This window comes from Oncorhynchus mykiss, chromosome 8, assembly GCF_013265735.2.
Source record: "Oncorhynchus mykiss isolate Arlee chromosome 8, USDA_OmykA_1.1, whole genome shotgun sequence".
Lineage (NCBI taxonomy): Eukaryota > Metazoa > Chordata > Actinopteri > Salmoniformes > Salmonidae > Oncorhynchus > Oncorhynchus mykiss.
In genome coordinates this window covers 55,934,044-55,959,914 of record NC_048572.1, presented here as the reverse complement: position 1 = coordinate 55,959,914, position 25,871 = coordinate 55,934,044, and the positions used below count along the sequence as shown (strand labels likewise).

Genomic DNA, 25,871 nt, shown 5'->3' with positions numbered 1-25,871 from the left:
TGTGGTAGCGGACAAGTATAATGTTGAGTCATCAGCATACATAGACACACAGGCTTTACTCAGTGCCAGTGGCAGGTCATTAGTAGACAGCTGCCCTGGGGTTGTGCCCGACTCTACCTGGATTATGTTGAAGAGAATTCCATTAAAGGACACCCTCTGTTTTCGGTTAGACAGGTTACTCTTGATCCACGATATAGCAGAGAACGTAAATCAATAACATATACGTTTTTTCAGCAAAGTCAAAAGTCTAGCAAAAGTTTTTATTATCAATTTCTTGATTGAAAGCCATTGAACACCATTTATTGATTGAACACTCACCTTCAACAACATAGTGCCCTTCAAGCTCATCACTAATCTCGGGGCCCTTGGTCTGAACCGCGCCCTGTGCAACTGGGCCTGGACTTCCTGACGGGCCGACGCCAGGTGGTGAAGATAGGCAACAACACTCCCGCCAAGCTGATCCTCAACACAGTGCCCAAAAGGGTGCATGCTTAGCCCCCTACTTCCTCTCCCTGTTCAAGATCATCACTAAGCTCGGGGCCCTGGGTCTGAAGCCCGACCTGTGCAACTATCCTGAACTTCCTGACTGGCCGACCCCAGGTGGTAAAGGTAGGCAACAACACCTCCGCCACGATAATCCTCGCCATATGGGCCCCACAAAGGTGCGTGCTCAGCCCCCTCCTGTACACCCATGACTGCGTGGCCAGACACGTCTCCAACTCAATCATCAAGTTTGCTGATGACACAATGCCTGATCACCAACATGCTTCAATCACATTTCAAGTTTTATTAGTCGTATGTACAGGATACACATGGTATACACTGTCCAACGAAATGCTTACTTGCAGGTTCCTTCTCGACAATGCAACAACAATAAGAAATAAGAAAATAAAAATATGAACATAAAGTAAATGGCTGAATAGAATAGAATAGACATTTTAGCATAGGTATACTACAGGAAGGCACAATTTATGGTACAATATTTACACAAGGAGGGATTGGAGGGCAAGTGTTTAAATTGTGCAGTATGAGCAAATTGAGTCTGGTAGCAGTCGTTGTAATTTGTGTGTAGCATGAATGCATATACTCTATGTGTGTGTGCACCACACAGGTGGATTTGCGGAGCTCCTAGCTACTTGCATTCTACGCGTTGCGCGACACAGGGTCGTCGGGGTTCGTTCTGCTGACATTGAATTCTGAACCTCGGGCTCTCAGCAAGGTATGGATTTCTCAGTTCATCCAGTTTTTTTGGTTGGGGTATGTCCAGATTGTTATTGTGGGTACATCATCATCAACGCATTTCCTAATGAAGCCCGTGACTGACGATGTATATTCCTCAATGTTGATGGATGAATCCTGGGTTGAGGAATCTTTGAGCATATTCCAATCAGTATTTTCAAAAACAGTCCTGAAAGCATCGAGTCTGCCTCCTATGTCCAGCGCCTCACTATTCTCTGTATTGATGGCTGCCTCTTGAGTTGCTGCTTGTAGGCTTGGAGAAGGAACAGAGAGACGCTATCTGATTGGCCGAAGTGAGGGTGGGGGATGGCGTTTTACACATCACGGCTGTTTGCGTACACATGGTCCAGCACGTTGTTTCCATTCGTGTGGCAGTTTACATGTTGGTGATACTTTGGAATCATTTGTTTACAATTTGCTTGGTTAAAATCTCCCACGGCAATCAAGACTGCTTCCAGGTGAGACAATTCTTGCTGGTTAATGTGCTTATATAGTTCACTAGGTGCGGCATTGATGTGTGCTTGTAGGGGTATGTACACAGCTGTGATAATAGGAGCTCGAGATGTTTTCAACTTCGGTACACAAGGAATTGTTGACGAGGAAACATACACCTTCCACCATACCTTAATCAGAAGTCACCATACGCAAAATTACAAAGCACAGTCGAGTGAATTGTATGTAAGCCATGTGTCTGTAAAAACAAAGATACAGCATTCCCTGATGTCCTTCTGTAATTGAAGCCTTACTCGAGTTCACAAAGTTTATTATCCAGCAATTGGATATTAGTCATCAGGATACAAGGAATCATACCACAGGAGGTTGGTGGCACCTTAATTGGGGAGGATGGGCTCGTGGTAATGGCTGGAGCATTATGACTGGAATGGTGTCAAATACATCAAACACATGGTTTGATAACATTCCGTTTACTCCGTTCCATACATTGTTATGAGCCGTCCGCCCCGCGACAGCAGCCTCCACTGAATCATACCTGTAGGTCTATTCATGGGTGCCTGACTTTGTATCTGTCTGAGGGTCCTCCCCCTGAAAATGTTGCATTTTTAAAACCATTTCCTGTGATTCTATATTTTTTCACAACAGGGAATCAATGTTTACTTGAAAGAACACAAAAGATTTTATTAGGTTTTTGCCACAATACATTCAATTGAAGTGTAGACTAGATTTAGATTTTGCTACAATAAATTCAATTAAAATAGTAGACTAAACTAGTTTTTCTGACTTGACTACTAATCTACAGCCTTCCTCTAAGTCCCACCCACAGTGATTGACAGGTCTGAAACCCTAAATATTCTGTGACTCAAAAACAACCTGCCCCCTCCCCTGACAGTCCCACCCACAGTGATTGATTGAAAGTACAAACTGTTAAAGGGATAGTTCACCCAAATTACAAAATGACATTGCTTTCCTTACCCTAAGTGTCCACAGCAGCAGAGCCAATAAAATACATTCAGTGCAATCGGAAAGTATTCAGACCCCTTGAATTTTTCCACATTTTGTTACGTTACAGCCTTATTCTAAAATGTATTAAATCATCAATCTACATGCAAAACACCATAATGACAAAGCAACAACTGTTTTAAATGTACAAAGAAAAAACAGAAATTCCTTATTTACATAAGTATTGCTATGAGACTCAATCGCGCTCCGGTGCATCCTGTTTCCATTGATCATCCTTGAGATGTTTCTACAACTTGATTGGAGTCCACCTGTGGTAAATTCAATTGATTGGACATGATTTAGAAAGGCACACACACCTGTCTATATAAGGTCCGACAGTCGACCAAGCCATGGTGATTGAAGAAATTGTCCAGCTCCGAGACAGGGGAAAGGGTACCAAAAAATGTCTGCAGCATTGAAGGTCCCGAAGAACAGTGGCCTCCATCATTTTTAAACGGAAGAACTTTGGAACTGCCAAGAATCTTCCTAGAGCTGGCCTCCCATCCAAACTGAGCAATCAGGCAAGGGCCTTATTCAGGGTGGTGACCAAGAACCAGATGATCACTCTGACAGAGCAGATGGGAGAACCGTCTCTGCAGCACTCCACCAATCAGGCCTTTATGGTAGAGTGACCAGACAGAAGACACACCTCAGTAAAAGGCACATGACAGCCTGCTTGGAGTTTACCAAAAGGCACCTACATTACTTTCAGACCATGAGCAACAAGATTCTCTGGTCTGATGAAAACAAGATTGGCCTCTTTGCCTGAATGCCAAGTGTCAAGTCTGGAGGAAACCTGGAACCATCCCTACAATGAAGCATGGCGGTGGCAGCATCATGCTGTGGGGATGTTTTTCAGAGGCAGACTAGACAGGATCGAGGGAAAGATGAATGGTGCAAAAGACAGAGAGATCCTTGATGAAAACCTGCTCCAGAGCGCTCAGACTGGGACAAAGGATCAACTTCCAACAGGAAAACGACCCTAAGCACACAGCCAAGACAACGCAGGAGTGGCTTTGGGACAAGTCTCTGAAAGTCCTTGAGTGGCCCAGCCAGAGCCCGGACTTGAACCCGAACGAACAACTCTGACCAGACAATAGCTGTATAGCAACGCTACCCATCCAACCTGACAGAGCTTGAGAGGATCTGCAGAGAAGAATGGGAGAAGCTCCGCCAAGCTTGTAGTGTCATACCCAAGAAGACTCGAGGCTGTGATCGCTGCTTCAACAAAGTACTGAGTAAAGGGTCTGAATACTTATGTAAATGCATTATTTCTGGGGGGTTTTTGTTTCATAAATGTGCAAAAAAATTCTAAAAACTGTTTTTGCTTTGTCATTATGGCGTATTGTGTGTATATTGATGAGGGGGAAAAAAACTATTTCATCCATTTTAGAATAAGGCTATAGTAACAAAATGTGGAAAAAGTCAAGGGGTCTGAATACTTCCCGAATGCACTGTCATTTGACGAACAAACATTATTGTGGCAATTCATATATTGCAGTAAAACTGTAAATATGATTTTAATCTCAAGAGGACACTGGTTAAATGTTTAAAAAAGGTTATCTTACTTAGAAAAATTGTCCTGATCATATAGGCCTAGACAATAGATGATATCCGAAACACTGAATTCATACATTTTTAGTCATTTTAATTGTAAAGTAATGTCTTTTTACTCAATACCACAATCTTGGAGGTAAAATTGTTAAAGTATTAAAATTAGCTGTGTATTTCAAGGCATTCGCATGTACCAGAGGCCACAAAAATAGAGCTTGTTCTGCAATGTTTTCCCCCCGAACCTCTTAAGCCCAGAACTCCCTGGTTGGTTACTTTTGTTATTTGGCTGGCTACTCCATGTACTTACAGAAAACAGAACTGAGCCATGACCATTGATTTTCCAAGTTTTCCACCCAGATCTACAGTAGATAGTTAAACAAGGATCAATCTATGACAGTCTTAAGATTAATCATTGGGAGGAAATGGTAAAACCGGCCTTAGATCAGTGCTTAGAAGAAATGTCATCCTACATCTTGTGGCTATCCCTGGTGCCTCTTTTTTTAAAAGATGGTGAGAGAAAAGGGACGCACACAGGGTTGTATTCACTACCCAGCAAACAGGGGACGTCCTAAGGACATTCTGCAAAGTTCCCATTAGGTCCCTTTAAGGGTTTTGGCGAGACTTTATCCAACTCACGTTCTGGGAACGTTCCAGGAATATTAAAACATATCGTTAACCTCGGGACCAGAAGAGGATGTTCAGTATAGGTCCCGGTTTGGTCACAGTATAACAAGTTGTTATGATGTCCATTACATGCCGACCTCACCGCCCGCGTTGTGTGTGCCAAAAGTGGTCAGGATTTTGTGTCATGGTCATCTGGAGGTTTGTGTAGTTCCCGCATTTACCCAGGGACGTCCACAGGGACGATTTTAGGACGTTCTTGGGCATTGTATTATGGTCCCCTGGAGATTTTGTCTAGTTCCCGGTATGTTCCAGGGGCATCCCAGAGGATGTTATTAGGACAGTCTTGGAATGTGGTGTCATAGTCCCCTACAGATTGTCATCTCTGCATTCATCTCATATAAAATATTCATAGAGCAGTCTTTTCTATTCCCTGAAATCTTACCAAGGCTTAACTCGCAGACCGGCGAGGGGTTAATAGGGCCATTGAGAAAATCACTACCCATAGTTTCAATGGCCAAGACAAGACAAAAAAACTTAGCGGAAAAGCATCAAAGCGTATGGAGACTGAGTCCTGTATTAGGAGTGGGGCTATTGGTCATTGAAAAAGGGACTGGAGAAAATGCTGCCAGGCAAGCGTTTGCATCATTTTCAAAAGCGCAACAACAAATCCTCCGGAAAGTAGAAGGAATGGAACTTTCACCGAGCGGTGTATAGTCTCTGTTCTATTGGTGCATAGCCTCTGTTCTATTGGTGTATAGTCTCTGTTCTATCAATAAGTGGTTCATAGACATTTTATGTGCGAGACCGCAACACATTGGTAGACAATTTGGCGTAACAGGGTCATAAAGCATCATATGACAAAGCACAACTACCAAAGCAAGAGGTAACTTATTTTGGGGTTTTGATTTCTAAGGGCAAGATACGCATTACCGGGGATCGGGTAGAAACAATGCGTTCTTTGGCATGACCAAACACTCCTCGCACGCTCAGGAAAACCTCAGGAGTTTTCAATTTTGTAAGACATTTTATTTCGTCATTTTCTGAAATTGTTGAGACACTTACAAAGTTGACGAAAGGGGGGGGGGGTCCCCCATGAGAGGATAGAGTGGACTCAAGAGTGTGAGGAAGCGTTTGTCGAGTTAAAGAAGCAATTGTGTCAAGTGCCAGCATTGGGATTGCCAAATCTAAAATGATCTGTTAAAAAATGTTGTTCGTGAACAGGAAAAACATTGTAGCGCGATGGTTACGCAAAAATGAAGAGGGCCAAGAGGAATGCTACTACCGTACCTTAGGGAGGTACAGGCGTCAGAAACAGTGTTGCATAACACGGCTTCCATTACAATGGGTTAAAAAGTAGATTTGTATGTTACACACGCAGTAGCAACCATAGTGAACATCACATGAAAATGTACAATTTCAGGTGATTGGTGCTTTGAAACCTGCGTCGTTAATGTCGTTGCATGGGGAGGGTGAATCGCAGACATGTCACCCAGATCAGATTACTCCAAAACCTAGGCCTGATTTGCAAGAGACAGCATTGGAATCGGGAAAAATATTGTATACAGATGGCTCTAGATACATGAACACTGAAGGGAAGAGAGTAACATAACGGGGTACGCTGTGTGTGGTATGCATTTGGAGTAGTTCATGATTTCGGTACATTGTGGTCACAACGGGGCATGTTAAGCGACAGGAACACAATTAAAAATGGTCTGGAGGTATTATCAGAAGCATGTCAGTTACCCAGTAAATTAACAGTGGTGAAATGTGAAGCTCATACTAGTCGTACAGATAAAATCGGCATAAGGAATCGTAAAGCAGACAGAATGGCTAAGGCGGCTGCCTTGGTGAGAGAAAGTGTTAGAAAACCATATGTATATATTGCGAATTCCTTACGATGACAAATTGGCTAAATTTGCCACAGGAAAATGTATTTTGGGTTGAAGAATCAAGGCGAAATGCCAGGGGAATGGATTCTAAAGGTAAAACATTTCAATTATATGGCCAAACACTCCTTAGGGTTTGTTTAAATCAGACATTTTATTTGGTTTTATTTTTAAATAAATTTACATTTGATGTCTTATTCTGGAATGGAATTCTAGAATGGACGAAAGAGTGGAGGGGTCACGAGGAATTAGTATAGGGGTTACCTAACCTAAAATGAACTGGGATCATGAGGAATTGGTATAGGGCTTACCAAACCTAAAATTTACTTTTCATATTTTATGTGGTGTGGTGGTTATAGAGAATCATGGGGAAAAGGAGACCAGTGAATCGTTGGACTCGGTAGAGAGATACTGTCGCGATGTTGTGGGATTTATTGTATGGGGTCTTTTCAATGCAGTTAAATTGGGTATGCAGGAGGATGGAAATGTTTTGAAGAGCTATTTAAATGGTTTCCAAAGGAAAGGGAAAGGAAGGGAGAGGAAACATTTTAATGGTGTAGAAAGCTCTGTACACAAACAAAATCCTAATGAGGAATGATCACCCTCATTAGAAATTGACGGAACAGGGGGATTTCATTATAAAATTCATGAGAAACACCATTCTCTATCCAAATTGTACCATTACTTTAGGAAATTATTATTATTTCCGTAGGGAGTTATAAAGAGTTGTAAGTCTAAGTGGATTAGTTATTCGAATTTGTTCATTTTTGATTTAACATGTTTTTGTTTAATCACGTGTTTGAAAGGGGAAAATGACCAGTTCCCTGAGGTCCTGGTCTTTGGGTACTTATACAGTGGTACTGTGTTCAGGCTGCATATAGAAAGGCAAATAGGGATGACAGTTACTTCAAATGGATTGTGATATATGTATTGCTGATTTCATGTTGTGTTTTTGTTTTGATACAAATATCACCAGATTGGGATCCGGGAGTTGGAATACGCCTTGCTAACTATTTAGACTCAAGAATGCATTGAGATACTGATCTTTCTTTACCAGGCCAATCATGACAGGAAAACAGGGACAAGGGGGGGGGGGGGGGGGGGGGGCTGTATTGAGAAGAGTTATGACCAGCAATAAAAGGTTGTTTATAAATGTATGTTCTAGCAGGGATGATCTGTGCTAAGTTGGTCAACTGGAATTTGAGCCCTAGACTCAAAGTCAGCACTGAGGTCAGTCAATCTAAATATGGGTTGGAGAATTGATCAAACGTTTCAGTTGTGATTGGGATACTTATCGCTGAGTGTCATCCTGAGGGGAGGTGGATTGTTTGGGGGGGAATCACTGGATGAAAGCTTGGGACAACCATGAAGGTTTTAACTGTTTTACCCTGCACTCAGAATTGTTACGTTACATCGCATCAATGAGTTGTGCAAAGCTATTAAACATGTACTTTGTGTTAGTATGTTTATAACTGTAGAAAATGCATTAGGAGTATAGTGTGTTATGGGTTAGATTATGGAGGAGTATCATTCCCCGGAGACTGTATATTGTTACAGGAGACCTCTAATGGAAGAGGGAGAGCAGCTAACTGTACACAATATGGGGATTTAGTTGAACATTACACATACCTAGATCGTGGTAAGAGTAGAAGAGATTGTGGTGGCATTTCAGACACTATGGTAAAGCTTTCAGGACACCTGTGACTCAGAGTTTTGTTAGTTTGGATATTATTCCCAACTCGTTCATTTTTCTCCAATTTCTAACAGCCGGTGTACATTTGACAGATTACATGCAGGAGGTGTTCTCACGGCAGGCGCTGTAGGGACAGTAACTGAAGGAGCAGTATTAGTAGCGAAGGATGCTATATTGATAGCATGGAATTGGGCTACTGCACAAATGACGGTATTGTGAGACTATTGTCATGGGCCATGTTGGAAGTAGCAATGGTTACTAAGTAGCAATGGTTACTTTAGTAGCATTGTTGGGATATCAGTTTATGACGACTCATGTCACATGGATTAGTAACTGGTAAATGGGGGGCCGATGGGAGGACACATGTGGTTATTCAAATATCACAAATGATGTTGTCAGGAAATGACCCATGTGCTGCAGTGTGTATATCCTCAGGTGGAAGCAGAGGTATAACCAAGGGCACGGGCTGAATACAAGAGACACCAGGCGGGGGTGTTGGGACAGCGTTGGTTTGGGACCCACACTACTCCATACAGTACCTGCAGCGGTAAAGATCGTCATGTCTCTCCTTGGGGGGGTGCATAGTTCTCACGTGAAGTGAGTTTCAGCTGCATGATGGGTGGGTGAAAACACCATGACTGAGGAAGCGGAGCGAGAGAGAGATTCCACTGTAAGACATACAGATGTGTGGGGTCTGGGAGCTACTATAAACATCATAGTTGGGGTTAGCTGCTTTTTTGGTTAATGCATCATATGATAAAGGATAGAGGGGTCATTGTACTCTGAACAAAAATGTTGAAGGCATTGATGTGAAAGCAGATACAGTGCTGAGTGACCTCAAGATGATGTAATGTTGATTAGGGATACGTACTTGCATATCAGGTGACGTGCCTATCAGTTGAAATGGAGGAGATGGAGAACAAAGTGGAAATGACATGACTTGGGAACACCTCTCGGAACCTGGGGCCGAAAGGGGAAGACTGGGTGTAAGCATGAGGAAGCTTTTTTAGAGCTTTAATTTTTGTGGAACTCAGCAGGAAAGTATCCGGGAGGCATAGGTCGGGTGAAGAGAGAGTGGGAATTGTCAGGGTCTCAGACTTTGGTTTTCATTTATATATAATTATGCATAGCTTATCACATTGTTTATACTGTTATGTTTTGTGTGTCTTTTTGTTGCTTTCCAAGTCTTGTGCTATTACTCTCTTAGGAACCAGAAGGGGGAAGTGGAGAAACCAAAGCCACTCCATCTGACATATAACAAGACAGCGTGATTCAGCTGGAATGGCATTTTGTTATGTGATGATAGATGGGAATTAAAATTGTGTGATCATAGTACAGGTGAATGTTGTTCATTGTTTGTTCCATTTGTTAGATTGTGTAATTCATGTTTTATAATAATTTGTTTTTGTTTTTGTGTAAATTCATGTTTTATTATCATGGTTTATCCATTTATAAGTCATTTATAAGTTTTTGTAAATTGAACATTAGGACGCTATTGTTCAAGAGGAAGGACTGTTGGAATCGGCTAAACGTTGAACATTGAGATATTAAATAAACGATAGAGAAGAAGCCTTGAATAGAAAGAGTGAAAGAGACTGGGTTTTATGTCACAAGTTAATGGTTCTCTGTAGAAAGCCAGAAGGCTTTGGAATGTGTTGAGCGAACGAGAGGAGAGCAACTGTTGATATAGGGAAGACAGATGGATATCTGTGGATTAGGTGGCGGAGGGATTGAGGTCAGGAGGTGAGGACAGATTCCCTTAAGGTAGTAATAAGGGTTTGGTATCCTGTTACCCTCTTTACCCTCTTTCTGTTGAACCATAAGATGTAAGGATTGGAGAGAAGGAGGAGTGTCTTAAGTGGGATGTATATAACTGTGATGGAGAGAAATGTTTTGCTGTCTGAATACATCTGTACAGAACCTTTGGGAATAATTCAACTTGGTTAAAGCTTCTCTAGTGTCCGTGAGTCATTTACTCTAAAAAATAAGAACCTAACAATACGTAACAAACCCGTTCAAAGAAACGATCCCTCTATCTTTAAAAAGAAGGCTGTAGTATAAAGATGTTGAGATCCCTCACCATGAAGACTGCTATGGCCCCTCCAATGATGAATCCGGCGATGACGTCACACCAGTGGTTGCGGTACTCCACCACCCTGTTGATGCCCGTGAGAAACGCCAGACATATGAGACCCAGAGATACGACAGGCTTGGCCAGCTTGGTCCCCTTGGCCTTCACTGTTAACGTGATGTACATCTGCAGCAGGGAGACACACATCAAATCCAACAACTGGTGTAGAAGTTACAGAGAAATGCTTACTTATGAGCCCATTCTCAACAATGCAGTTAAAAAGTAAGATGAATATTTGCTAAATAAAAAAGGAAATAGTAACACAATAAAAACAGGCTAACGAGGCTATACACAAGGAGTACCAGTACTGAGTCAATGTGCAGGGGTACGAGGTAGTTGAGGTAATACAGTATGTATATGTGGGTAGGGGTAAAAGTAACTAGGCAATCAGAATACAGAATAAATAGAGTAGCAGCAGCATATGTGAAATGTGAACGTGTGTGTGTGCGCGTGTGCGTGTACGTGTGCGTGTGTGTGTGTGTGTGTGTGTGTGTGTGTGTGTGTGTGTGTGTGTTGGAGTGTCAGAGTGCATAGAGCCAGCGCAAAACAACTAAGATAAATAAATAGATAATAAAGGGAGTCAATGTAAATTCCAAATGGCCTGGGTAGGCTGGAGTCTTTGAGAAATTTTAGGGCCTTCCTCTGACACCACCTGGTCGCCTGGTATAGAGGTCCTGGATGGCAGGGAGTTTGGCCCCAGTGATGTACTGGGTTGTATGCACTACACACTGTAGCGCCTTACGGTCGGATGCCGAGCAGTTGCCATACGAAGCAGTGATGGAGCCAGTCAAAGTGCTTTCAATGGTGCAGCTGTAGAACATAGAGGATCTGAGGGCCCATGCCAAATCTTTTCAGCCTCCTGAGGGGAAGAGGCGTTTTCATGCCCTCTTCACAACTGTGTTGGTGTGTTTGGACCATGATAGTGTACACCCGCTCCACTATTGCCCTGTTTTTTTTTTTTTTTTTTTTTGCCTGTTGATATGAATGGGGGACCTGTTCGGGCTTCCGTTTCCTGTAGTCCACATTTAGCTCCTTTGTCTTGCCGAGGTTGAGGGAGAGGTTGTTGTCTTGGCACCACACTGCCAGGGCTCTGACCTAGTCCCTATAGTCTGTCTCATCGTCATCTGTGATCAGGCCTACCACCGGCGAATCGTCGGCAGACTTAAAAGTATGCTGTTTGGGTTGTGCGCGGCCACGCAGTCGTGTGTGACCAAGGCGTACAGGAGGGGACTCAGCACGCACCCCTGAGGGGCCCACACGTTGAGGGTCAGCATGGCGGATGTGTTGTTGCCTAAACTCGCCACCTGGTGGCGGTCCATCAGGAAATCCAGGATCCATTTGCAGAGGGAGGTGTTCAATCCCAGGGTCCTTAGCTTAGTGATGAACTTGTAGGGCACTGAACGCTGGGCTGTAGTCAATGAACAGCACTCTCACATAGGTGTTCCTTTTGTCCAGGTGGGAAAGGGCAGTGTGGAATGAAATAGAGATTGCATCATCTGTGGATCTGCTGGGGTAGTATGCGAACTGGAGTGGGTCCAGGGTGTCTGGGATTATGGTGTTGATGTGAGCCATGACCAGCTTTTCAAAGCATTTCATGGCTACAGAGGCGGTAGTCATTTAGACATGTTACTTTGCCGTTCTTAGGCACAGGGCCTATGGTGGTTTGCTTGAAACATGTAGATATTACAGACGTGTCAGAGAGAGGTTGAAAATGTCAGTGAGGACACTTGCCAACTGGTAAGCACAAGCTCTATGTACACGTCCTGGTAATTCTTCTGAATGTTAACCTGTTTAAATATCTTACTCACCACAGAGAGCGTGATTTGAGTGTTTGCTTGTCAGCAGGAATCAGGAGGATATATTTATGGTCCAATTTGGCAAAAGGAGGGCGGGGGAGCTTGGTATGTGTCTCTGTGTGTGGAGTAAAGGTGATCTAGAGTTTGTATTCCTCTAGTTGCACAGGTGACATGCTGGTAGAAATTATGTCAAACGGACTTCAGTTTTCCTGCATTAAAATCACCGGCCACTAGGAGCGCCGCCTCTGGATGAGCATTTTTGGTTTTGCTTATTACGCTATACAGCTCGGTGAGTGCGGCCTTAGTGCCAGCATCGGTTTGTGATGATAAATAGACAGCTACGGAAAATACAGTTGAAAACTATCTTGGTGAATAGTGTGGTCTTACAGTCCTCAAAGTCAACACTGAACCTCGAAGCCAGTTCCACAGACCTCGTAGGGCAAGCTTTGAATAACCCTGGTATAGAGCTTATAATGAGGTATTCTACACTCTTAGAAAAAAAGCTGCTATCTAGAACCTAAACGGGTTCTCCGACAGGAAAACCCTTTGAAGAATGCTTTTTGGTTCCAGGTAGAACCCTTTTATGTTCCATGTAAAACCTTTTCCCCACAGGCTTCTACCTGGAACCAAAAAGGGTTTTCCTATGGGGACAGCCAAAGAACCCTTTTGGAACCTTGAGACTTCCTTAATATCAGAGATCGTGCACCAGCTGTTGTTAATAAAGAGACACACATCACCCCCTTGATCTTATCGGAATCTGCCATTCTGTCCTGCCGATGCATAGAAAAACTAGCTAGATGTATATTATCCATGTCCTTGTTCAGCCATGACTCCGAGAAGCATAGTCTCCGTACTCAGTACATCAGATTGGAAGGTTGGGTGTTCGATTTCCAGTCATTTCATATGAAAGACAAAACATTTGGGACCTGGTGTCTCTGCTGTCTATGGGGCTGTGCTTGTATGTCAAGCTGCCTCACACTATAGAAACAGGAGATAGAATAGCCCATAGGGAAGGAGTCTGACTCAGGCAAGGCTTACTTTTCCTACCGCTGCAGGGTCAATTGCAATGAACACTGTTAAGATTTCCAAGTTCTATGTCTCTGTAGTTAATTTGCTGAATGAAAAGTCATGTTGATTCTGCCACCAAAGGTTAATTATACTGAACAAAAATATAAACACAACATGCAACAATTTCAAAGATTTAGTTACAGTTCATAGAAGGAAATCAGTCAATTGAAATACATTCGTTAGGCCCTACTTTATGGATTTCACATGACTTGGCAGGGGCAGCCATGGGCGGGCCTGGGAGGGCACAGGCCCACCCACTGTGGGGCAGGGCCCAGCCAAACAGAATGAGTTTTTCCCCACAAAAAGAATTTATTACAGACAGAAATACTCTTCAGAACTGCCCCCTCAGATGATCCAGCAGGTGAAGAAGCCGGATGTGGAGGTCCTGGGCTAGCGTGGTTACTTTCCTGCAGTCAGCATGCCAATTGCACACTCCCTCAACTTGAGACATCTGTGGCATTGTGTTGTGTGACAAAACTACACATTTTAGAATGGCCTGCTATTGTTCCCAGCACAAGGTGCAGCTCTGTAATGATCATGCTGATTCTTGATATGCCACACCTGTCAGGTTGATAGATTATCTTGGAAAAGGAGAAATGCTCACTAACAGGGACGTTAACAAATTTGAGAGAAATAAGCTTTTTGTGCGTATGGAAAAAAATGTGGATCTTTTATTTCAGCTCATGAAACATGGGACCAACACTTTACATGTTGTGTTTATATTTTTGTTCAGTATATATTTAAACTTTCAATTAATTTGAAGTTTCAATGAAGTGGAGATGAAACATTTGCTCTAGTAACGTTTGGAGAGGACATTGTTTCTGCTCTTCCAACTAACCTCCAGTCCCTCACCCCTCTAGCGACAAGCATGAAGGAGAGACAAGGGTTATTCAGCCGAGTCTGTGTCTGATTCTGAGAGACAACGTCCAATAAGGCTGAAGAGCAAGAGGCAGCAATTACCGCTAAGCGCTAGCTAGTAGGCACAGAGCAGCCCTGAGACCCAGAGACATAGAGTATTAACCATAGAGTATTAACCATTAATACAGTATTAACCAGAAAGCTATTTGAATAACTAGCCCTGCATTGACTCCAAATGCACCCCTCCTCTGGCAACAATAAATGATAAATAAATAAATGATTCATAAAAGATATCCCTCTAGTGTTGTGGGGGCTGTGCTTTGGCAAAGTGGGTGGGGTTATATCCTTCCTGTTTGGCCCTGTCCGGGGGTGTCCTCGGATGGGGCCACAGTGTCTCCTGACCCCTCCTGTCTCAGCCTCCAGTATTTATGCTGCAGTAGTTTATGTGTCGGGGGGCTACGGTCAGTTTGTTATATCTGGAGTACTTCTCCTGTCCTATTCGGTGTCCTGTGTGAATCTAAGTGTGCGTTCTCTAATTCTCTCCTTCTCTCTTTCTCTCTCTCGGAGGACCTGAGCCCTAGGACCATGCCCCAGGACTACCTGACATGATGACTCCTTGCTGTCCCCAGTCCACCTGGCTGTGCTGCTGCTCCAGTTTCAACTGTTCTGCCTTATTATTATTCGACCATGCTGGTCATTTATGAACATATGAACATCTTGGCCATGTTCTGTTATAATCTCCACCCGGCACAGCCAGAAGAGGACTGGCCACCCCACATAGCCTGGTTCCTCTCTTGGTTTCTTCCTAGGTTTTGGCCTTTCTAGGGAGTTTTTCCTAGCTACCGTGCTTCTACACCTGCATTGCTTGCTGTTTGGGGTTTTAGGCTGGGTTTATGTACAGCACTTTGAGATATCAGCTGATGTACGAAGGGCTATATAAATAAATTTGATTTGATTTGATTTGATTCAAACAAAACATTAGACATGATTGCACAAATATAAATATTGTCTTCTAAACATTCTTAATGCTGGATGAGTGTTAATGATAAGCATGTCACCAAACTCCTGTGTCTAGCCTCTACCCTCAGGCTTCACATACAATCAGTCGCTTTGAGAAAAACAGAGACATCCAATCTTAGAGGGCGGGCCACTTGAGCTGAAATTGGAAAGGAGGGAGAACAGAATAGGATGGGGAAGTGATTTTGGAGCACCCTTTCCCCTGCACCGTCTTCAGAGAGGAAATTCTTCAATAAGAACTAATTTGATCAAGGTGCTCAACAGCATAGACACCACCAACAACAGCAGCAACCCTCCAAAATATCAACGGAGCAGCATTCTGAGCAGAGCAAAGCATTCTGCTCAGTCTAGATCCAACTGTTTCATTCAATAGCACAGCAGCAGCACAATATAGGCTCGGAGTGAAAAGCCATGGGCCTACTTTTCTGAAAACCTGGATGCAATTTGGTTCTAAATCTGAACTAAACAGATGGTTACCACAAGGATATTGTAAAAAATGTCTGTTGTACACATTTAACATAATTTGGCTGTTCAAAGAAGTAAAGCCGAAAACCTTACAATGAAACTAAGCTCAGTCTCATAAAAATGAATGGGCAATCATTAACATTCTGAAATAAGCAGAAATTCCGTTTTGGATTTGATAGCAACAACCTCGCTTGAGCAGATCGGGGAAGATTCTCTATCAACATCAAATTTCTGAAGTAGGACCACCAATATAAATTAACTATGGATAATAGGCCTTTTAAACAAAGTGGTGTAGATCATCTTCAAACTGTCCTTAGAAGTACATTTGGCGTAGTCGGCAGGATCAGATATGCATAGTTAGCATGAGCTCCCCCACTTCACCGTATGTACTGTATAATAGATAACTGTGGTAATATCATCCTGCATCCCTAATAGTCCACCAACAAACAAACAAATACGGAATAGTAATAAATAAATAATACATAATAGTAACTTCTACAAATAGTGTACTACACTTACCGCTGTGTAGAGCGCGGCGTAGACACTGAGTGCCGCCTCTTTGGAGGGGAAGGATTTGCGGGCGCGCATGATGTCGTCCTCGTTTCCCGTGCACACCCCCTTTTGGTTGACGAAGCGGGCGGTCTGCATGCAGCCCAGGGCCGTGTAGTTGGGCTTACACACCGTCAGGAAGTGGGGGGACAGGTTTCCTGTTACAACCTGGCCTGCGTTTACAAAGATGTCTGTGGAGAACAGTCCGAACGCATACACACCTGGAGAGAGATGGGAATCAGAGAGAGAGAGAGAGAGAGAGAGAGAGAGAGAGAGAGAGAGAGAGAGAGAGAGAGAGACAGAGAGAGACAGAGAGAGACAGAGAGAGGAAGAAAATGTAAATATCCTTGACAAGGCTTTCAATACTCAACATACTCACAGAGAGAGGGAGAGACAGAGAGACAGAGAGAGAGAGAGAGAGAGAGAGAGAGAGAGAGAGAGAGAGAGAAATCAACAAAGGTTAGAGGTGAGGAAGTGAAGAGACAGGATGGTCTCCAACCACTGTGTTAAATTAGTCGTAGACTAATGATGAGTATGTGATTATCTTTGTCTAGATGAGAATCCTTCACCTTGAATGTCTTCCTTCAGCTTGAAATCCTCCAGAAAATGAAAAATTGTTAAAGGCTTGACTGCAGTGTCTGATTAGACCAGGGATGGGCAACTTGTGGCAGAATAGTTTTTTGGGGGGGAACTGATGCCGCATTCACGTGCTAGTCAGAACTAGGAAACTCTGAAATGTCTAACTTGTAGTTAATCACGTGTCGTGTTCAACAAATGACCAAATCAGACATTTCAGAGTTTCCTAGTTCCGACTAGCATGTGAATGCGGCATCAGTGGAGGTCTCAACTTACTGTTGAGAGTTAGAACAGTAGAATACACAAAGTGCAATTTAGAAGTTTGGTTGTGTATCAGCTGTTTTTCTATTGTCATGTCAGTCACTGGCAGTCACTCAATTAGCCCATGCCAGCCAAAGTGTTGGATTGGTAAATTAATCTACCCAGCTATTTAAACTTGTAGTAATCATAGTCAATTTTTTAAGTCACTCTCACTCAGATATCATTTTAAAAATGGCAAGCATTTCTCTCCACCCTATGGCAAAATGTGTAGAAATACAGGACATTGTCTGTGAAACTGCACATTTGACAGAATGGTTACAATTGCAGCAAACTCTCTTTAAAACTACATTTTCTCTATATGTAGAATCACAGGTAATTAGCTGTAAACTGCACATTTCTCTCTCCACCAACATAGTTTATGTCCCAGGGACTGTTTGTATGTCAATGCAACAGGTCAAACTGACAATGATTACAAGAGAGGGGCTCTGGGATTGTTAACTTCAGTAGGTACCTATTCACCTTATCGGGACACTGCATAATCTAATGTGTCTGAATTCCATATACAACTGTTTATGAATGATTACATATCTCTCCCTTTGAAAGGCTTCCTAAGGCAAGTGCCTTGGGAGAGCAGTTAAAGGTGCCCGGATCATTAACAAGTTTATAATTGATCAATAGTCCTATGTGTGCTTCAGGCCACGTGAATGTCAGGGAGAGAGCGCTGCCCCTGAATGTGGGACACCTGTCTCTAGTCTGTTTTTACCATTACCTCATGAGATACAATTATTTTTACTTTATGGAGTTATCAAGAGCTGTAATTTGATTTGTTATTTTTTATTTATTAGGCAGTGTTGGTTTTGGGGGACGCATGAGTCACGATGTGAGTCACGATGTGAGAGTCATGTATCTAAAGGGGTATTACCGGTCCCCTATGGTACATATGCAAATTAGGTTCCCTGGGCCTTTGGTAAATATGCAAATAGCTTTTCTTCACTTGCCTGCCAGTAAAAGGAAAAATATGTTGGTAATGGTTGAGTTACTTCAAATGGGTTGAAGTTTACTTTGTTTTTTTCTTGCTTCAATAACAACTTTAACTTGGATGGTCAGGATGTCTTCCTAAGGATTAGCCCTCTAACTCTCTGACCCTGTAACTCTGCAGTGAGATCGCCAAGGTGATAGGTGAATACAAGCCACTTTTGAAGATTTTTTTTTTTTGAGCTGTGTGTTATTCTCTTTGACTTTTGTTTTAGAAATATGTATTAACAATATTGGTAGTAGTATTAATTTGTCATACAGTAAATCATTTGCCTTGATGACAAGAGGACCAGAGTGTCCAGAGAGGCAACTGACCACCTGGCAGCATTCCGGTATGTGTGGGACCTTGTCCAGCAAACTGTGAAGGTTCATACCCAGCGACTGCGTCACAGTGAATGAGCAGCTTTCCTCCAGACGTGACGCTTCACATTCCATCCAAAGGGTTCAATCTTGGCTTCATCAGACCAGAGAATCTTTGTTTCTCATGGTCTGAGAGTCCTTTAGGTGCCTTTTGGCAAACCCCAAGCGGGCTGTCATGTGCCTTTTACTGAGGAGTGGCTTCCGTCTGGCAGGTCTACCTTAAGGCCTGATTGGTGGAGTGCTGCAGAGATGGTTATTCTTCTGGACGGTTCTCCCATCTCCACAGAAGAACTGAGGCAATGGAAAGATATGGGGTGATGCAAGAGAGCCATGCCACCACCACTCAGAGCAGCCAGGTCCAGAAGAGGAAGAGGTGCCAGCTCTGCCCAAGCGCAAAGGATGGAAAAGTCAGCTGCTGGTGTTCTCAGTGCAACACACGTGTCTGCAAAGAGCAGTCACTTTGTTCCTTTTAGTGTTCATGTTTTCTGAATTCACAATTGTTAGTGTTGTCGTTGAAATTGATGATGAACTTCGGATTTTCAAATAAATGTTTTGAAATATTATAAACAGTCTTAAAGGTGGTTTTATTTTGTTCTTCACACTAAAAGGTTGAATGTGAAACTTTGATTGTAAGATTGATTGTAATAAAAAATATGCGAAGATTTTCAATAGCTGTAATGAATTTTCATAATACGTTATCATTGAAATGTGCATCAAACTGTTGAAGAGCGGCAAAAAGCATTTCAAACAAAATAATTATTGAAAGGTCCAAATCATCACTCAAAATAATTATGTTCCACAAAATGGATAATATTTTAGACACATATAAATAAAACACAGATATTACATTATCGGGTCATTTTGACCCGGCATATGCATTCTTGGGGCGCCATGTTTACTATGCATCCTAGGGTTAAAGTAGAAATAGAATGAAACAAACAGGCATTCTATGTTTGCTCTATTATAGTGGCCACTATAGGAGACATTGATCAAGTGCACAAGGCTACATGTGTGCAAAAATAACCCCCCTCACTCACACAAAAGTGTTACTGTCAAGTTCAACACAAAAAAAGCAATATCCTTGAGCTACACTGCACATTATTACATTGTACACTTTCTGCCTGTGGACATCTGTTCTACAATGTGCCAGCAGAGCATGATACCCTTGGTTGGTATAACCTCTTTCAGGCAGAGAGTACACCCGGCATACCCCTTTTATCCACTGTATTGAGAGGGTTAGTGTATGGAATTTCTTTCACCTCTATTAGCATCTAGCATAATAAACCAGGCCCAACTCCAGCTACACATTTTCACCTAATTCTCTCATTCTGAAAATGAACCGCATTCTGTAGAGGGAAAACATTAGTTCACAGATAGTAGTTAGTTTGTTAGCTAGTTAGCTAGTTAACATTTCACACAAATTGCCAGGGTCCAGAAAGCAACTAACGCGTTATAACTTGAGGAACGGCAAGGAGTCGTATACCAGTTAATACTGTAGCGAATTGGTTAAGTTACTAACGTTAGCTCATCTGATGTTGTAACGTTAGCTAGCTAATGTTAGCTGTCTGACTTTATTAGCCAGAAAAGTTTCACACATTAAACTCAATTATTAGATCAGCTAAGTAGGCTAATGTTGCTCAACATTTCTCTGGCTAGCTAAAAGGCTTCTCATCTACCTCTTCGTTATAGTTCAGGGGACACACTGCTGTAACTGTCTTTGCACTATCTGCTGTCTTTCTAGAGCGCACGCTGATTCTGTAACTATCAAATTGGTTGTCTCTTCTCTTCAGTCGCGTGAGGCATTCTGTTGTTATGTGAACGACTGGCTGAGCCTTGGATACAGCAGGTATTTCTCCAAACACACATCACTCGTTTGCTTACAGCCAGTAATGATCCAAAGCCTCTCCCCCCTAAACTTTTCTCATCGGATCTGCACGATTCACGTAGGTCACCTATTTTGGATTCAAAACGACGAATTTCACCGAAAGGTGACTTGTTCGCATCCGCATCCCTGCAATAACATCTGCTAAATATGTGTATGTGACCAATAACACTTGATTTGATTTGATTACACTAGCATTGGGCTTCTTGTCCTATAAGCTGTCACTGGCCAAAACACAGTCTCAGTCTGTACAAAAAAAATAGCACGGACTATATTACAGATATTCAAACAGCTTTTATCCAATCAATTCCGCTCCACTTCATTTCTTTAGGGCTTTTGGAAATGTTATTTTCTTACAGCAAGGGTAAACACCACAGAGCATGGCTTCAAGCCAGCACACGGCAATGACAAACACTCCATTCACCATCTTGACTGCAGCCAGACCTAGGCATATGTGGGTAGGTTTAACTTTGTTGACACTACTGATAGCTTAGAAAATGTTGCTACATTGTACTTTACTAGCTGCATTAAATATAGGTAAACATCACTCATCATCACTCATCATTTTGAGTCAGACATTTCCTGTACACCACTTACTGTATACCAACAATCTTTGTCTTATTTTGAGTGCAGACCTTTGACATCACATTGCAACGAAGGTCCTTGCTACCACATCATGAATTTGGGCAGCCATTCTGCATGGGGACAGTAAGCATTCGGCAAGTGGTATGGAGGTAGGTTACTGCCAAAACACGTACCCAGGAAGCGGAAGGTCCTGCGCACCAGAGGATTGAGGTAACAGCAGTCTCCCATGACGATGATCTTCTCCCTGTTGTCCAGGTCCTCTGACATATACTGAAGCAGAAACAACACCGACTCTATGGCTGTGATCTAACATACAGAGGGAGAGAGAGAGACTTTAATCACTGATAACAGGATCTGAATATTGTGAATTCTTTGGGCAAAGAATGCACACCATGGTCCCCGTTAAACCATCTTCCCTGTAGCAATGCCTTCGTGCCACATCAACCAAATGTCCTATTGAGGGCATACATTAACATCTATTTTGTTTTCTCTCTGCAACCACGCATAGAGTACAACACTTAGACCTAAGACGGAAGAATACTGCACCAATGAACAATTCAATTGATTTGGGCTGAGATTCGGTTCAGCTGTAATGCCAGTGTTCAACTACAGCTGTTGGACTTGACTGGGCCATTTAGCCCAATTGCCAAAGTTCAATGGGGTGATAAGCACCTTTAGGTAAAGACACTGTGCAGACACCCAGTCTGCAATAATTTCCCGGAAACAAACATAGGCATTTTGTGGTGGTAGAGTGTTAATCCTTGGTATGTGACAAGGTAGGTTGGCGACCATGACACATTCGTGACACAGGGCATCAGGTTTAGTCTGCAGGTTTACCTAGACCAGCGCCTCAGGGATGCTGTGTTTAATCCACTTCAGTGAGTTGAATCCATTTCAGTGAGATTATATTATACTGTCTCCCTGGTGTCCCTAGACTCTAGCTGCAGTCAGAGCCCCACCTGTTTTGAGCTCCACATTATTTGGGAAAAAAAGTGTTGGCATTAATAAGTGTTACATATCAGTTTGCAAACAATGTAAAAAAATATATTATAATAATCTTTGAGTTAATAAAGCATGGTCTCTTTATTGCTTTCTTGAGTAGGACTGCTCCAAAATGTAGGCGTTTCAGCCTAGCTCAGTGCTTTCTGTTGTGGTGGGGCAGCTAGCAGAAAATACGGAGCGCAGGGATTGGTAATGTTCTCTAGTTGCGCCATGATTGGCTTAGTGTTCTGTCACTCATGGGAACACAGTGAAAATTCAAGCCCCTTGGGTGCTGCCATAGAGTTGCATTAGAAGTGCCCATCCAAGAAGACTCAAGGTCATTGGCCACAGATAAAATGACGTCAAATCACGTTATATCTACAGTAGCTTTGATTGGACTGATCAACATCATACTTTCAAAATCTTAGATAGCAGTCATCATCATGAATCAAGTTGACATTCTACTGTCAAATCATTTTTAATTCTTGTCATATGAAGAGAAATTATAGAGAAATTATAGACAAAATGTATCGGTGCTCATCGACCATTGCATATAAACATTACAAGTTGGAAATCGCAAACTTAACAATGAGTGGTTTGGAAGGAATCAGTGGCTAACTGCAAGCATTGCAAAGCAATCACTAGCCTGCTATTCAGTGGAGTGGGTGTGTGGTCCTAATTCTGGGTCTAAGTGTATCTATTCCAAGCTTAAAATGATAAACAGTCAACATTGGCCATGCTGTCAATCCAGCATGATTTCTGCCACGCTCAAAACAACTGTTAACACAGACCTGGGAAATCTGACTTCAATGAGTTCAACACAACTGGGAACTCTGGGGAAAAATTGAGCTCCGACTGGGAAAATACGTTTTGAACGGTCAGCCAACTCGGAATTGTAAGTTGTATTGTATTGTATTGTATTGAACTAAAAGAAGTGTAACGTTACTCCTTAGTCCAAGGATCTTACATGTTCTGTTTAAAGGGTGAATTGGCTCTGGAAGCCAAAACAGCCAAATGCACCATCTAAAAGTGAATCGATTGTGCAAACTTGGGCCTCTTTCTAGAGCTACAACCTGAAGATCACTGACGTCATCATGATTCGACCTTGTTTACAAATTCCCAGTTGTCTTGAAAGCACCATAAATCCATAGAATGCCATACTTTGATGACAAAGTTTAATGACAAAATTTGCCCACAAAGGACTGGCGCACCACCTTCCTGTGCAAGTGAGCACAGCACAACAAGGTGAGTCCATAAACGTCTTGTACGCTGCTGCATAAATTATGTAATATGCCAGGGAGATATGTAGGTAAGAAAGTAATACTAAGTGTATGTTGTGTAGTAAGCTGTTAGTAGCCCATGTGCCTCACCCTAATAATTTGGTATATTTTCCCATCTTAAATTCACCTACTGTTCTGACTTTGTGGTGCACAGGTATCACATTTGTGGTGCACATGTAGCCAATAACCTGTTTTAGAGAAATGTAATCATAAAATATTGTAAGAGCTTTCATTGTCTGCTTATATGCCCCCTTTCTTTTACCTACTGTTCCGACTTGGTGTACAGGGAGAACACTGAAAGAATGGCCCCTGTTCTGAATTCTGTCGCTGTATATTTCAAAAGTGCTGAACCAATAGTTAAATTGACTACGTCTGTCCTAGCGTGCTCATTAATGTCTTAATCGAAATTACGGATTGCCTCTTATCTGCTTGCTGTCCCCTTATGCCATAGTTTGTACATCTCAATTGTCAGTATTAACCACATTTGTTTAAGAAAGTGAGCCATATCAGCTTTGTTTTTTTAAAGGCATTAAATGAGGCTGAATGAACTGTTTCGCTGCCAGACAAGGCTCTGCTGATAGCCAGGTGTAGCAGTGGTAAGGTGTTGGGACTGCTGTTGGGACGTTGCTGTTGGGACAGCCATAACAGTTTGTGGGCACCATTTGTCACCGTTATAGTGCAATTAATGTATTGTTTAGTGTTGTGTTGTGTAGTGTAGTGGCTTTGCTGGCATGCATCACATATTTTTTTGTTTTGTTTGCCACTGTTTGTGAGTGTGGTCCAATCAAGAACATAATGATGATGGAGTCACACCAGAAAAGTATGCCAACTGGGCTTATCCCTTGTAAGTACTTTGATTTTCAGCACTATGTAAGCTGTAAACATACATTTCACAAGTCATAATGGTACAGTTCTGAAGCACTCAAACATTTGACATAAAATGCATGGACTCATTCTGTGTGCAAGAATAGTGTTTAACATGATTTTTGAATGACTACATAATCTCTGTACCCCACACATACAGATAATTGCAAGGTTCCTCAGTCGAGCAGTGAATTTCAAACACTGATTCAACCACCAGAGAGGTTTTCCTCTCTTTTGCCTCATAAAGAAGGGCACGTATTTGTAAAGAAAAAAGACGGCAAACATTGAATATACCTTTGAGCATGAAGTTATTAATTACACTTTGGATGGTGTATCAATACCCGTGGAAAAAGTACTCAAATCTCATACTTCGTAAAAGTAACGATACCTTAATAGAAAATGACAATTAAAAGTGAATGTCGCCCAGGAAAATACTACTTGAGTAGAAGTACATTTTTAAAATTTTAAATATACTTAAGTACCAAAAGTAAATGTAGTTGCTAAAATATATTTAAGTAAAGGGATGTTCTCTTGAACACTCTCTCAAGTGTGCTGTCACGACTTCCACCGAAGTCGGGTTCTCTCCTTGTTCGGGCGGCGCTTGGCGGTCGGCGTTGCCAGTCTTCTAGCCATCATCGATCCACTTTTCATTTTCCATGTGTTTTGTCTTGTTTTTCCTCACATCTGGTTTCAATTCCCTCAATCACTTGTTGTGTATTTAACCCTCTGTTCCCTCCCCCCATGTCTTTGTGTGGGATTGTTTATTGTAAGTGCTTGTGCACGTGTTGATTGGTGCGCGACGGGTTTTTGTACCCAATATCTTGTTATTTTTATGCCTTTGGTTTTGCTATTAAACTGCTCCGGCTATTACACAGTTCTGCTCTCCTGAGTCTGACTTCCCTGCCACCGGTTACACACCCCTTACATGTGTGAATTTTACCATTTTCTGTCCTGCTAAGCATTCAAAATGTAACTTTTGGGTGTCAGGGAAAATGTATGGACAAAAAAATACATAATTTTCTTTCGGAATGTAGTGAAGTAAAAGTAAAAGTTGTCAAAAACATCAATAGTAAAGTACAGATACCCCCAAAAACGACGTCAGTAGTACTTTAAAGTATTTTTACTTCATTACTTTACATCACTTATCAATACACTACAAAGATACAGGCGTCTTTTCTAACTCATTTGGTGGAGAGGAAGAAAACCTCTCAGGGATTTCACCATGAGGCCAATGGTGACTTTAAAATAGTTACAGAGTTTAATGGCTGTGATAGGAGAAAACTGAGGATGAATAAACAACATTGTAGTTTCTCCACAATACTAACCTAATTGACACAGTGAAAAGAAGGAAGGCACTAAAGTAATACTGCAAAAAATGTGGCAAAGAAATTAACTTTATGTCCTGAATACAAAGTGTTATATTTGGGGAAAATCAAACACAACACATCACTGAGTACCGCTCTTCATATTTTTAAGCATGGTGGTGACTGCATCATGTTATGTGTATGCTTGTCATCGGCAAGGAAGATTACGTTTTTTGTATTAAAAGAAATGGAATAGACCTAAGCACAGGCAAATCCTAGAAAACCTGGTTATCTGCATTCCAACAGACACTGGAAGATAAATTCACCTTTCAGCAGGACAATAACCTAAAACAGAAGGCCAAATATACACTGGAGTTGCTTTCCAAGATGACATTGAATGTTCCTGAG

General features: G+C 42.1%; 1 protein-coding gene across 3 annotated transcripts in view; it reads right to left on the bottom strand.

Moving 5' to 3' along the window:
* The window catches only part of LOC110530181 (phospholipid phosphatase-related protein type 5-like), a 62,892-nt gene that overhangs the window by 18,882 nt on the left and 18,139 nt on the right, over positions 1–25,871 (bottom strand). The window contains exons 2-6 of one of the 3 annotated variants that reach the window (XM_036985740.1): positions 21,208–21,340; positions 16,306–16,556; positions 10,532–10,708; positions 9,323–9,411; positions 5,926–9,089 (exon numbers count right to left, since the gene is read on the bottom strand). In XM_036985740.1, coding sequence (XP_036841635.1) covers positions 9,346–9,411; positions 10,532–10,708; positions 16,306–16,556; positions 21,208–21,340 — 627 coding nt within the window. In that variant the 3' untranslated portion in view covers positions 5,926–9,089; positions 9,323–9,345. Of the gene's footprint in view, positions 1–5,925; positions 9,090–9,160; positions 9,412–10,531; positions 10,709–16,305; positions 16,557–21,207; positions 21,341–25,871 lie in introns of those variants that run through there. The other 2 variants (XM_036985741.1, XM_021613048.2) reach the window with 2 other exon arrangements.